This window comes from Dermochelys coriacea, chromosome 7, assembly GCF_009764565.3.
Source record: "Dermochelys coriacea isolate rDerCor1 chromosome 7, rDerCor1.pri.v4, whole genome shotgun sequence".
NCBI classification, from domain to species: domain Eukaryota; kingdom Metazoa; phylum Chordata; order Testudines; family Dermochelyidae; genus Dermochelys; species Dermochelys coriacea.
In genome coordinates this window covers 21,103,673-21,116,404 of record NC_050074.1, presented here as the reverse complement: position 1 = coordinate 21,116,404, position 12,732 = coordinate 21,103,673, and the positions used below count along the sequence as shown (strand labels likewise).

The following is a 12,732-nucleotide window of genomic DNA, read 5'->3' as shown; positions in this document are numbered from 1 at the left end:
ACATTAGAAGCAAGAGGAAGACCAAAAACAAGGTAGTCCCATTACTCATTTGGGAGGGAAAGACAATAACAGAAAACTCAGCAATGGCCATTAAATGCCTTCTTTGTTTCAGTTTTCACCAAAAAGATTAGCAGTGTATGTGGGATAGGATCTGTGTCTAAAAAAGGGAAACAACAAGTTAAGAATTACTTAGACAAGTTAGATGTCTGACAAAATACATTCTAGAATATATAAGGAAGTGGCTGAAGAGGTCTCTGAGCCATTCACCATTATCTTTGAGAACTCATGGAGGATGGGAGAGATCCCAGAGGGCTGGAAAAGGGCAAATATAGCACCTACCTATAAAAATGGTAATAAGGACAAGCCAGGGCATTATAGCAGATAGAGGATAATAAGGTGATAAGTAACAGTCAACAAATATTTGTCAGGAACAAATCATACTAAACCAACCAAATATGCTTCTTTGACAGGGTAACAAGCTTTGTGGGTAAGGGAGGAAGCAGTAGATGTGATATATCTTGTCTTTAGTAAGATTTTTGATACTGTAAGCAACCTAGGGAAATATAGTCTAGATGAACCTACTATAAGGTGGGTGCACAACTGGTTGGAAAACCATACTCAGAGAGTAGTTACCAATGGTTCACAGTCAAGCTGGAAGGGCATATCAAGTGGGGTCCCTTAGGGATCTGTTCTGGGTCTGGTTCTATTCAATATCTTCAACAATGTTTTGGACAATGGCATAGAGAGTACACTTATAAAGTCTGCAACAATTCCAAGCTGGGAGAGATTGTAAGTACTCTGGAGGACAGGAATAGAATTCAAATGATCTGGACAAACTGGAGAAATGGTCTGAAGTAAACAGGATGAAATTCAATAAAGACAAATGCAAAGTACTCCACATAGGAAGGAACAATCAACTGCATAAATACCAAATGGAAAGTGACTGCCTAGGAAGGAGTACTGCAGAAAGCATCCAGGATTATAATGGATCACAAACTAAATATGAGTCAACAATGTAACACTGTTTTCAGAAAAAGCGAACATCATTCTGGGATGTATTAGCAGAAGTGTTGTAAGCAAGACACAAGAAGTAATTCTTCCACTCTGCTCAGCACTCATAAGGCCTGAACTAGAGTGCTATGTCGAGTTCTGGGCACCACACTTCAGGAAAGATGTGAACAAATTGGAGAAAGTCCAGAAGAGAGCAACAAAAACTATTAAAGATCTAGAAAATGTGACCTACGAGGAAAAAATTGGAAAAAAAATGGGTTTGTTTAGTCTGGAGAAGAGAAGACTGACGGGGGACATGAAGTATGTAAAAGGTTGTTACAAATAGGAGAGTGATAAATTGTTCTCCTTATCCACTGAGGACAGGACAAGAAGCAATGGGCTTAAATTGCAGCAAGGGAGATTTAGGTTAGGCATTAGAAAAAATTTCCTAACTGTCATGGTAGTTAAGCACTGGAACAAATTACTTAGGGAGGTTGTGGAATCTCTGTTATTAGAGGTTTTTAAGAACAGTTTACACAAACACCTGTCAGGGATGGTCTAGATAACACTTAGTCCTGCCTCAGTGTAGGGGACTGGTTTCACAAGCAACCATACAATCCCTAGTCTTTGATATTTGCTAACACAAAGAATGTTGCTATGTGAACAAGGATATTAATGAAACAGAAGCATGCTGAACCACATTCCATAGGAAACACAAATAAACAAACGAAAACAAAGTGTGCCAGGTGGAAAAGAACAGACTTTTTATTTTTGAGATTCAAAGAAACTGTTATAAAAATGGAAAACGAAAAATAAACACACTATAAAAAGTATCTGATGCAATCAAAGAATTATTGACATTAGAGATGGAAATGATCTGGTGGGCCATCTAATCCAATCCCAGTCAGGGCAAGTTCGTCCACAACTTTTTAGTGTTCAGTGCTTTGTGCTACCTGGAGTCCGATCCTGCAGTCCTATTCCGACAAAACTCCCATTGTCTTTAGCGTGCAGTTTGTCTTAGTTTAAGTCTGCAGGATTTGGCCCCAGTCTCATGCTGAGACCTTGGAGACACAGCTGTCTGCACAAATCTGAGTGCTTTATAGTTACTTGTTTTATTTATTTAAATTTCTGTTAAAATATTAAACATGACCTTGTCTGACACGAATTAGAACACAATTAATCAGACTAGAAACAACAGCTAACCCACCAGCAGGCCCTCAACAAAACTGCTCTGCTCCACAAACCTTTGCCCCTCTCCAAAAGCTTGAGTAAATTTATTGCCCCTTACAGCACTCTCCAAATGTTAACAGGTCTAGTATATTTCAGATCAGGGTCAGGCAGCACGTTCCAAAGCTGATGGCCCCTCATGGAGAATGCTCTACCTCTCTTTTAAATCAAAGGGGATCCAGCTCTGAAGCCTCTCCTATGTGGCATGAGGAGAGAGCCTGTCTCTCAAATAGGTGGATCCAAAGCCACTCAGGGCATTTGACCTCTCCCTCTGATTCACCAATTGTTGGCTTCAACATTCCAGGAGTCTATGGATTGAAATCTACAGTCTATCAATAATAACTGAGGAGTTTTGCCAGCCAACCGAATTCAGCTTCAGCACAAGCTGCAGTGCATATAAGGCTTACTCAGAGCTCGTACAGTTGGGACTGTACTTTGTCTGCTTGTGAAACACTACAAGCACCTCTGAATGTGGCCATGTGTCAGACTTCAGTGGTGCATAGGCCTTGTGCAGTCTCTCACAGAGATGAATTTCACCCCAAGTGTTTTATTCCAGGAGCTTTAACTGATGATGTAAGAGCCCAAAGTAAATGTCTCCAGAGTAGACCTGCTTTTAAATAAGGAGCACAGTATAATGAGCCATAGAGACGGGAGGGCCTAGCTCGTGGCCACCCACAATGGTGCCTAATATTTCCCTTGTTGGTCAGTGGAATGCTCACTAATTCCAAGGGGAATTTCGTGGGGCTAGACAGCAATATAGAGCCCAGAGTATGAAGAACCTCGGTTATGCAGCTTATGGGGCAGCATTCCAAAACTATGATTGAGGCTCAATATGAACAAAGCTACTGATTTCTAATTATATACAAGGCACAATATTTATTCGTTTGATTGATTCAGTTCATTAATATATCTTGATTCTGTTTCGAGATGGGCATAAGTGGGGCCTCACTGGGGCATAGGCTTTGGGCTAGCCCTAGTTACAGAAGTAAATTTCATATCCAGAGTACAACAAGCATGGCAGTGGCAACTGATTGCAATTCTGAAAAGAGCCCTCCCAGCCTTACCTCATCTCAATTTCTGGACAGAATCGGTACATGTATATGTGGCCATAGAGCTTGAGCTCTTCTGCAAATTCCAGCGCCAGCTCTTTGTGGACTTCGGGTGGGAAATAACGCAAAGCATTTTGCAAAGCCAGCTGTCAAAAAAAAGGGCACGGGTAAAATGACGAGGTGGGTGGTTATCATAACAACATGAGATATGAGATTCTTTTATGAGATATGATGGGAAACCTGCCCAGATCGTAAGAGTATTCAAGGTTACTGCCCTTAAAAGAATAAGGACCCAAGAAGTGAGAAAGCTGAGCATTTCCGATGATATTTCTTCATCCTAATCCTTGCACAAACAGAAAAATACTCTGGCTCAGATTCTCTGCTACACCCAGTCTCCATCAACCGCAGCAGTAGAGGGAGGGGAGGACAGCAAAGGAGCCAGCTGAAGACAACTGGGCAATAGGGTTCTGGCCACTCCTTTCCTGCCCCCAGCATCCACTACACTCGGCCAGGAAGGCAGTGGTATAGGAAACAGCTCTGCTATCTGTAAACAAGTTGAGGGCTGCTGGAGGCCAGGGGAAGCCTTAATTGTGGGGATACAGCCAGTTTATGGCCCCTTTGCACCTCCAGAGTGGCACAAAGGGACTAGATTGGGCTAGACAATCTGAGCCTCTAAGATGTTTATTAAACAAACCCAACAATAGGGAGTAGAACAAGCTTCATCTCAACTCGAAGGCAGTAACCATGTCTTCAGACTTTTGGTAAAGTTTCATACATATGGTGCTATGCACAGATGTTCAATAAATAACCATAACACCATGATGTGCAGTATTCCATTTGCAGTCTGGTGCAATTTCTGGTCTTTTTTTTTATCTTTTCAATGTGCATATGTAATTCCCATTAATTTTAATGCAAGTATGGTATGTAAATTAAGTAAAGATTAGCCATAAATACTTGTGTACCTAGTTATTTCTAAAGATGTTTGCCCATCATTTCTAACCCTTTATAGAAGAAAATGTTCACATTTTCTTTATCTTTGTTCTTTGCTTCTGTAAGTCAAGTTATGATGGTGGAATTTTTAGGAACAATCTCACAAAGAGGGTAAAAATCCAGTAGACATGAGGCAGTTTCAATTTGTTATGTGCAAAATTATGTGCAGAAGGCTTGCTCAAAATAGGACTTTAATGGGATTTAAGTGATGCATAGGTCTTGTTCTGGCTCTCTGCATAAAGATAAATTTCACTCAGAGTTTACTCATAGCAGAATACCTACACTTGATAGTGGATTCTTGTAGGATCTCTCCCATTAAAAGTAACCACTAGATGTTTGTGAAATCCTCATTATGAAATGTAAATTCAAGGTTTTTCACATTCCTTACAAACTGGAAAATGGACTAATTTTCACAGAGAGCCTCACTAAGATATACATATTATTTAGGCAAAACCAGGACCAATTTCAATTAAAAATGGACCAGTTTTTGAACAAAAATGTGAAAAAATAAGACTATTTTTCAGTAAAGGAAAACATATAAAATGTGTAAAACATGCAGCATTTTGAAATTACTGGAAAATTAATTGTTGGAATGAATAAAGCCATTTTGTCCAACATTTGAATAAACCTAAATGTACGTGAGTGAGAGAAATCATACAAAATTTTGTATATTTTATGTGAAATTTTAAACTCCAAAAAAATCACAGATGGGTAGCATTTTAGGCAAATCACACATACTCTTCTTGATACTTATCAGATATTTATTACTGTTCCATCAGTGAGAAAATCAAATTATGAATTGCTAAGGTTATTTAAAGTTATATTTTGGTGGAGTTATTTTATTTTACAGTTGTTCAGCATATCTAGCCCGGAACAACAGGAATTGCAGGAAGTGGCTATGGACATAAGTAGTGTTCTTTCTTGTAAATCAGTACTGAACCAATTCTCCATTGTTGTGCTAGGGGGTGCTGTGCTGCCAAGGGAGCTATTGTTCAGAAATGACAACAATGAGGTCCTGGGCTCTGGTGGGCATTGAAGATCTCATGGCACGTTCCATAAGAGTAGGGTTTTCTCCCCTGTGTCGGGGCAAATTCACATTACATGCTGCTTGCCTAAGAGTCTTCCTGCCTAAGTTCCAGTTGGATAAGTATTCTCATCACTTTTCGTCCCAAGCTATTGCAGAGTGGGTTGCTAAGCATTATTATGCATTTGCTATAATTTTCTACAGTGGTGGGTGTATTTTCATATTAAACTGCACATTCTTGCACATGGAATCAAACTCTGGAAGCTGTGCTAAGGCACTGTATTCCCTCTGCCTGCAGAGATGTTGCCCATAGTTTGCAAAGCACATTGGTATCCTTTGAGATGAAAGGTGATACACATATGCTATTATCTTTATGTAACATTTTGTTAAATCATGTAGCCAATATGTATTCCACATTCTGGTCTATTAGAGCCATAATAAGGCCAAAGATTTTACAATCTTTAAAAGGCTAATTGCACACAAAGGTCACGAGAAAGATTTTCCACTTGCATTATAAATGGCAGCACTATCCAAGCTGCTTTCTGGTGAAGATAGTCTCAAACCATATTTAACTTAATAGATTCATTTCGGTGATTTGTAGGGAGTGGAGATATAGTTTGCTTTAAGATCTGATGAGATCACAACATCTCACCATGCAGGAGACTCGTTTTGGAAAGGGGAGAATACAGCACATATACCCTGCACTTGCAGCACCCTCTAGTGGCTGCATGAGGGAGTCATGGATGCAGATAATTTATAGAGAATGCGAACTGGAGTAGTGCAATATGGGAATAATGGCGCTTAGAACAGAGGACAGTGAAAACCCACAGACTCAATCTAATTATTCTCAGCATAGTCATTGTTCTGGGGAGACAAGACACTTTGGCAAAAGCCCTTAAAAGCCATACAAAACCCAAGCCTTGGCCCAGTGGCAAATCTAGTTGACTTCAATGGGCCATGGTTTGGTCTTTATGGCTTAGAGTTCTCCAGCTAGCTCACCACTTGAGCCTGCAAGCCTTCCACACACAAAACTTCCTCAGGCTTCAATGAGAACTAGCATCCATAAGGACTGCCAGAAAAGACAAGATGATGACTATGTAAGAAAATGTTCCTGGCTTAGGTATGCTTGCTTTTGAGAACATAGGGTCAGATCCAATTTGAGGTCAACAGAGCTATGACCATTTACACCAGCTGAGAATGTGGCCAATAAAATCCAGAGGCTGGAAATTGCCATTTTATCGACAGAAAGAAAAGAGAAAAAAATTCCATTCGCTGGATGTAGAAAATGCAAATTATTTTTTCAAATGTAACTACCCCTCCAGCACCGAGATAAGCAGTTGTTTTTCAAGAGCATGTTACTAGCTAACACAAAAATCCCAGCTATAATTAATATATGGTATCGTTGGGTGTTTTTATTAGTTGATATATCAGCTGCAATCAGCCATAACTTCAATGATTTAGCTCTGGAGAATTTCAAAAGAGAGAATAAATTATGCCACACACACTCTTAAAAATAAAATACAATTATCTGGGATAAAATTCTATGTGTGTGTGTGGCCGGGGAGGGGGGGAGGAAATGTGTAACAGGAAAAGGGAAAATATTGCAACATTTGGAATTATGGCTGTGTTCTATGTTGACTATCAAATGCTGGAGGAACGAAAATGTTATTTTTCTAACCTGGCTAGAGTTATTCAATAAATATCCTGCATTATTTGTAGTATAATAGGATTGCTAGGGATACTTTTACCTAATCTACAAATACAGTTTGGCAAATTCAAACAGTTTAACATGTAAGTAAATACTAGAGCTGGGCAAATGGTGTGAAAACATTTTTGTGACTATCTGCTTGGCTTTTTTTGGCTGAGCTTATGCCCTATTTGTATTCCCTTTCCAAAAGCATCCAAGTGACTGAGTTTTGTAATACAAACATTCATGCAAATGAATTCCAAAGTTGCATGTGCTTGTATTTGCAGAAACCAAAGTGAATTCTCAGATGAAAGTATCAACATCAAAAGCGCTTGTATGTGTGTCCAATCAGGGAAAATAAGCAATATCATGTGGCTTATGTGACCAATCACAACTAAGCAGCATATCTTGAATTCTATATGTCCCTGTCCTCTATATCATTTAAACCCCACTATGTCATCAAAATATGGAGCCTTGTGCTGGACCTTAGCACACAAGTGAATTTCATCTATAATAAATGCATTTCTGGAAATCAAAATTTCCCTGTGATTATTCTGCAAGCAGAGAAAGAGATGAAAAGGATGATTTTCAGAGATGCTTGGTACTTACGACTCCTATTGACTTCGTCTCATGCTGCAAGTGCTCAACACCTGTGAAAATCAGACTTTGACCTCACTGACAGTGTATATGAAAGTCAATAGGACTTACACTCCTAAGTCACTTAGACTTTTTTTGAAAACTCCACCTTGAACTAATTATTTGTTGAGAGTATTTCAAGCCAGTCACCTAAGTACAATATAAGAACTTGACACAAAGTTTCCTTCTAAGACATGCATGGTGGATCATGACTAATATTTTGCTCTCATTTTGAAGCACTCCACTAGCCGTTTGTTTTTCTTGCCTTACAACTGGTCACTATCACATTTTACTGATGGGAAACTGAAGCCCAGAGAAGTGACAACCAAAGTCACATTGATTTCTTGGTTCCTTGTTCTGTTCTTTAACAATGAGGTTAACTTTTCTTTCCTCCCATTTATCTTCTTGAATTTGGTGTTTATAAGGCATTTATAGAGGGATTATTCTCTGAAAAGTGATTGTAAAACTGAGATTGTGGGTTTCATGTGTTATTCTCTCTCAATAGCATCCAATACTGATGACCTCAGTTTAGAAGTAAAAGTGGATCTTTCTGATTGGCCATTGTTGTTAACTCCACATGGGCTCTGAAAGTCCAGCTGTGTTCTTTATGGCTAAGATTTTCAAAAGCAGAAGCCTAGAGTTAGCCTTTCCTTCCATATGTGGATTTCTAACTCAGTGGCCTGATTTTCAGAAATGCTAATCAACCAGAAGTTCCCACTGAGGTCAAATGTCCTCCCACTTCTCCACCAAGGTCAAAGGGAGCTGCTGGGGGGCTGAGCAATTTCGCAAAAGAGGCCACTTCAAGCTCCTATTTTTGAAATTCTTGACCCATGCCTATTACATTATAACTACTAGCAAAGATACTCCAATCAAAACTTCCTGTTTGCAGAATGTTTAGCTTGACAGATGGAAGCTGAAGAGCAGAAGGCTTGAGCTTTCTGAGACGGGGAGGGAAAGACAGAGGATATGGCTGTTTCAAGCACTCAGCCATGAAAGTGGAAGCAAGTGAGCTCAGGAAACTTATAAACAAAATAGGTCCTCAGAAATGGTTTGGTTTATTGAAGGAGATTAAATATTGTAGGGTAGGGAGAATTGTATATCTCATCAGCAAGCCCCAAGGCACATGGATTTTTCTAAATCTCACTTAAAGGCTTTATATTATTACCAGAAACAGAGGCACATGAAAACAAACATTGCAATGGCTTAGAATTATTATTGCAAATACAGAAAAACTTAGCCCGAAGGGATATAATCATCCTCAGCAAGTGTAAGTCAGCATAGCTCCATTGACTCCATACCAGCTGAGACGCTGGACTACTTTTTTCCTTTGCTCATTAGCTATTTTTATTAGAAAATAAATGTATCATTGCACATAAAGAAAAATCTCCAGATAGTCCCAGCATTACACATCACTGATAAAGGCTGAAATCCTGTCTCAAGGTTTTGAAACCACCTTGTAGAAAGACTATATTTGTTAAGCATGGAAGGGATTTGGGCTTTCAGGTATCAAATAAATACCAGCTGAGACTCTAAACCTGTTAGGAGTTTAAAGGTGAAGGATTAAAAGCCAAATAAATCAGAAAGGAAGCTTTTAAATCTTTAACAGGCCAATAAAAAATTCACAACCAGCCTGACCTTTTATTAACTATCAGAGGGGTAACTGTGTTAGTCTGGATCTGCAAAAGTGGCAAAGAGTCCTATGGCACCTTATAGACTAATAGATGTATTGGCGCATAAGCTTTCGTGGGTGAATATACACTTCGCCGGATATATGTCGTGGAAATTTCCAGAAGCAGGTATAAATATGCAAGCAAGAATCAGGCTAGGGATAACAAGGTTAGTTCAATCGCTAGAAGAGGGCCTCATCCTCCCTGATTGAACTAACCTCATTATCCCTAGCCTGAATCTTGCTTGCATATTTATACCTGCCTCTGGAAATTTCCACTACATGCATCCGACGAAGTGGGTATTCACCCACAAAAGCTTATGCTCCAAAACGTCTGTTAGTCTATGAGGTGCCACAGGACTCTTTGCCACTTTTATTAACTGTTATTGATAATGAGGGGAGAGAATAGGGTAGGATGCTGGAAACCAGATTGGGATTAAACCAATTTCAATGAGGATTTGTTTCCAGAAAATACTTGACCTGAGGAAATAATGTGGAGCCCATGATCCATATTATTCTCCTTGTGAGGTTATGGCAGGCAGGAAACTGTACTAGTTTTCATTCATAGAGTACCTGCCTCATAGCAGAACAAGGGTGAGGATCTCTCCATGATGGGAGGTTGTGGGGAGGAGTTGGCCTGCTAAAAGGTGAATATCTGTAGGTCAATAGAGATCTCGGAACATCTATGGACACCATATGCTTCTTCACAGCAGCTTCACTGATCTCCCCTCCTCCTGGCAGCATGGCTCCTTCAAGAGCCATGGAGCCATTAATTCCCCCACCTCCATCCCATGGCTGTGCCGTAATAGCCAAGGAGAGCATTCCTCAGTAACTAATGTTGCTCAAAGCAGCATTAATTCCTAATTGGATCTCTCATGGCTGTTCTCTTCTTGTTCCAAATACCCCTGGTGTCTCAATCCTTAGAAGTGGGGCTTCCATAGAGTCCCAAGGACCTAGGGAGAGATCTGAGATCTGGGTCTCCCCAGATACACACCTCCACCCTAGCTGGTTTTTAACTATTTTGGTTCCTCCTTGCTTGTGGAAATGGACAGAAAGAATCTGACCTCAAGTGCGAATTCACCACTCACATAAGCAGGTTGTAACACCAAAGAAGTCTATGAAGTTGTGCCTACTTTCACCAGTGGTGAATGTGTCCCTGTGTATCTAGCATGGGTGGTGGTGGGGGGGAAGAGTACAATGTTATATTATTATTGTTATTATTATCTAACGAAAGATGGCCTTTCAGACCATTAAGGAACCCACTTGCTGCCCTTGAACACGCAAAACTCCTGTTGACTTTTGTTTTAATGTAACCTTTTAACTGTTAAAATTTAAAAAATCTCTAATAAGGATTGAGCCTAATGATTACTTAACAGTGCAAGCTACCTAGGCAAACAAAAAAAGAGTTAGAATTGCACAACCAAGAACAAATCATTAACCCAAACCCGAGAAGTCTGTGCCTCATCAGAGAACACCAGAAGGTTTCTGATTAGGCTTTTAAATATATTTCCCCCTGTAACATCTTAAAATGCAAAACCAAAATAGAATGTATGTAGATGGTTTGTAAACAGGTGTTGAGCTTCTATACTTAGTGTTGATCAATTTTGTGGGCTAAGCCTTGTACACACAAGGGATTTTTTTTTTAAAGGGGATGCTCATAAAATGTCTGGTGAAAAGTGCTAGATTGACAGCGACAGAGCCTAAAGTCCCGTTTATCCCCAGAAAGCACCAAAAAGTGCTGTGTAAGCTTCTCCCACACTGCCCCACCGACGTCTCTCAAGGTTTTCTTTGGGGAGAAGCAATGAGGTGAAAGCAGACAAGTCCCCACAGTGTTGTCCGTTAGCTGACAGCTCAGTGATATTAAAGCCACAAGGAAACTTATTTAGTGGTCTTGTACTTTGGCCGCTAAACCCTGAGGAGCATTTGAGGCAGAAGCCTTGCTGCTTTGGATGGCTGGTATCTGGTGGGAAGGAAGGCTTGGTCTCGCAAACCCCATGTTACCTTTTCTTCCTGAGCGGTGAGGTTGGGGGTTCTCACAGGTGCATGAGGTACTCCTTTCTTTCGCCCTCTGTTTTCTGGCAGGGGATGGAGTGGAAGCCCCTCACAAATTTCCTCCAGGCTAGACATGTCTGCTGGGGAAATAGGAGATGAAGAAAAGGCTGGTTCAAGGGGAATGAGAAGTGGAGAGGGAGGTGTATAAGCACCTGGGATGTGCAATAGCTATGAGATCACCTCAGAGAGAACAGCCTACCCTGTGGCTTTTGCAAACATGCTTCCCAAGTACTGAGGACAGACACCACGGGTGACACACCTACTCACACTGTGAAATCCCATTGGTTCTTCCCTCCTTCCCCGAATAATGAATCATTTACCATTTTGCTGTTTATTCTCTGAATTTTTTTTTTTTTGCAGCTGCTCTGCTAACATTTTGGGATACCTTTGGTCCAATCCTACATTCTTTGCACACACCAAAGTCACATTGCCTTCCATGCAAAGTAAGACTGCTGGACTTCAAAAGGAGATTTGTCTGAGTAGCGATTCCATGATTTGTGCCTTGACCTGTCTATAATCTCATAACTGAATATTGGGAGCTTTCTCTTTCACACCTCTGGATAGTACTGTACCTCACTCCTGACCACTTTCTCTTTCTGTTAACAGCTGTTACCCATAATAGCAATAAGGATGCCACCCCACATAGATTCCTGTTATTATATGTTCCTGAATTTTAACAGATTTAAACTGAAAATATATCAGTCTATTCAATATTGCTACTGATTTTGCTGTGCTATATAATAACAGCAGGGAGAAAATAAGGTTTCTCTTCTACCTGGCTTTTATACACTATAATCAACAACAACCAGAGTGTCTGAGGCTCTTCCCATTCAAACATCACAAACAAACAAATATGTTTCCTGTGACTTTCCTCTTAACACAAAACATGAACTTTAATCTCACCTTTGAACCTTTGTTTAAATTGTGCAGCAGCTTTTTGGCCCTTGTTGCATTCACAAAGCCACAGCCTATGCCTGTGCTGACATCCACTGGGAGAATTGCCTGAGTAAGGACTCCAGGATTGAGCCCATAATCTGGAAAAAAAAAGAGAGAGAGAGAGAGAAAATATTAAAATAATGAACAGGTGTGAAATGGGAACATCTCAGACTTAAGGTCCATTGTTCTATGAGGTGTAAAAGGGTGAAATCAGTAGGGTTGTTAAGAAATTAAATAATGTTCTATAGAAATTATTCTGAAAACCTATAGCATTTAAAAGAAAATGATGCCCTCTCTTATAGGTTTCCTTGAACAATCCTATAGAATCCTACAACCGGGATATTATTGTGCATTAAATTTGACAGAAGGGTTGAAAAACATATAGAAAGATTATTATTTTTTGCTATTAAATTCTACTGGACTTTTCCATAAGTGCAGCAATAAACAAAATGGCAGGTGAAATTTAATGCTGATA

At 39.9% G+C, this 12,732-nt stretch overlaps 1 protein-coding gene across 3 annotated transcripts in view; it reads right to left on the bottom strand.

Annotated features, from left to right (window-relative positions):
- The window catches only part of UROC1 (urocanate hydratase 1), a 68,542-nt gene extending 56,300 nt beyond the window's left edge, over positions 1–12,242 (bottom strand). Inside the window, exons 1-3 of one of the 3 annotated variants that reach the window (XM_038410425.2) lie at positions 12,225–12,242; positions 11,271–11,398; positions 3,282–3,412 (exon numbers count right to left, since the gene is read on the bottom strand). In XM_038410425.2, the coding sequence (XP_038266353.1) occupies positions 3,282–3,412; positions 11,271–11,396 (257 nt within the window). In that variant the 5' untranslated portion in view covers positions 11,397–11,398; positions 12,225–12,242. Of the gene's footprint in view, positions 1–3,281; positions 3,413–11,270; positions 11,399–11,501; positions 11,540–12,224 lie in introns of those variants that run through there. The other 2 variants (XM_043519678.1, XM_043519677.1) reach the window with 2 other exon arrangements.
- Positions 12,243–12,732: the final 490 nt, after the last annotated feature.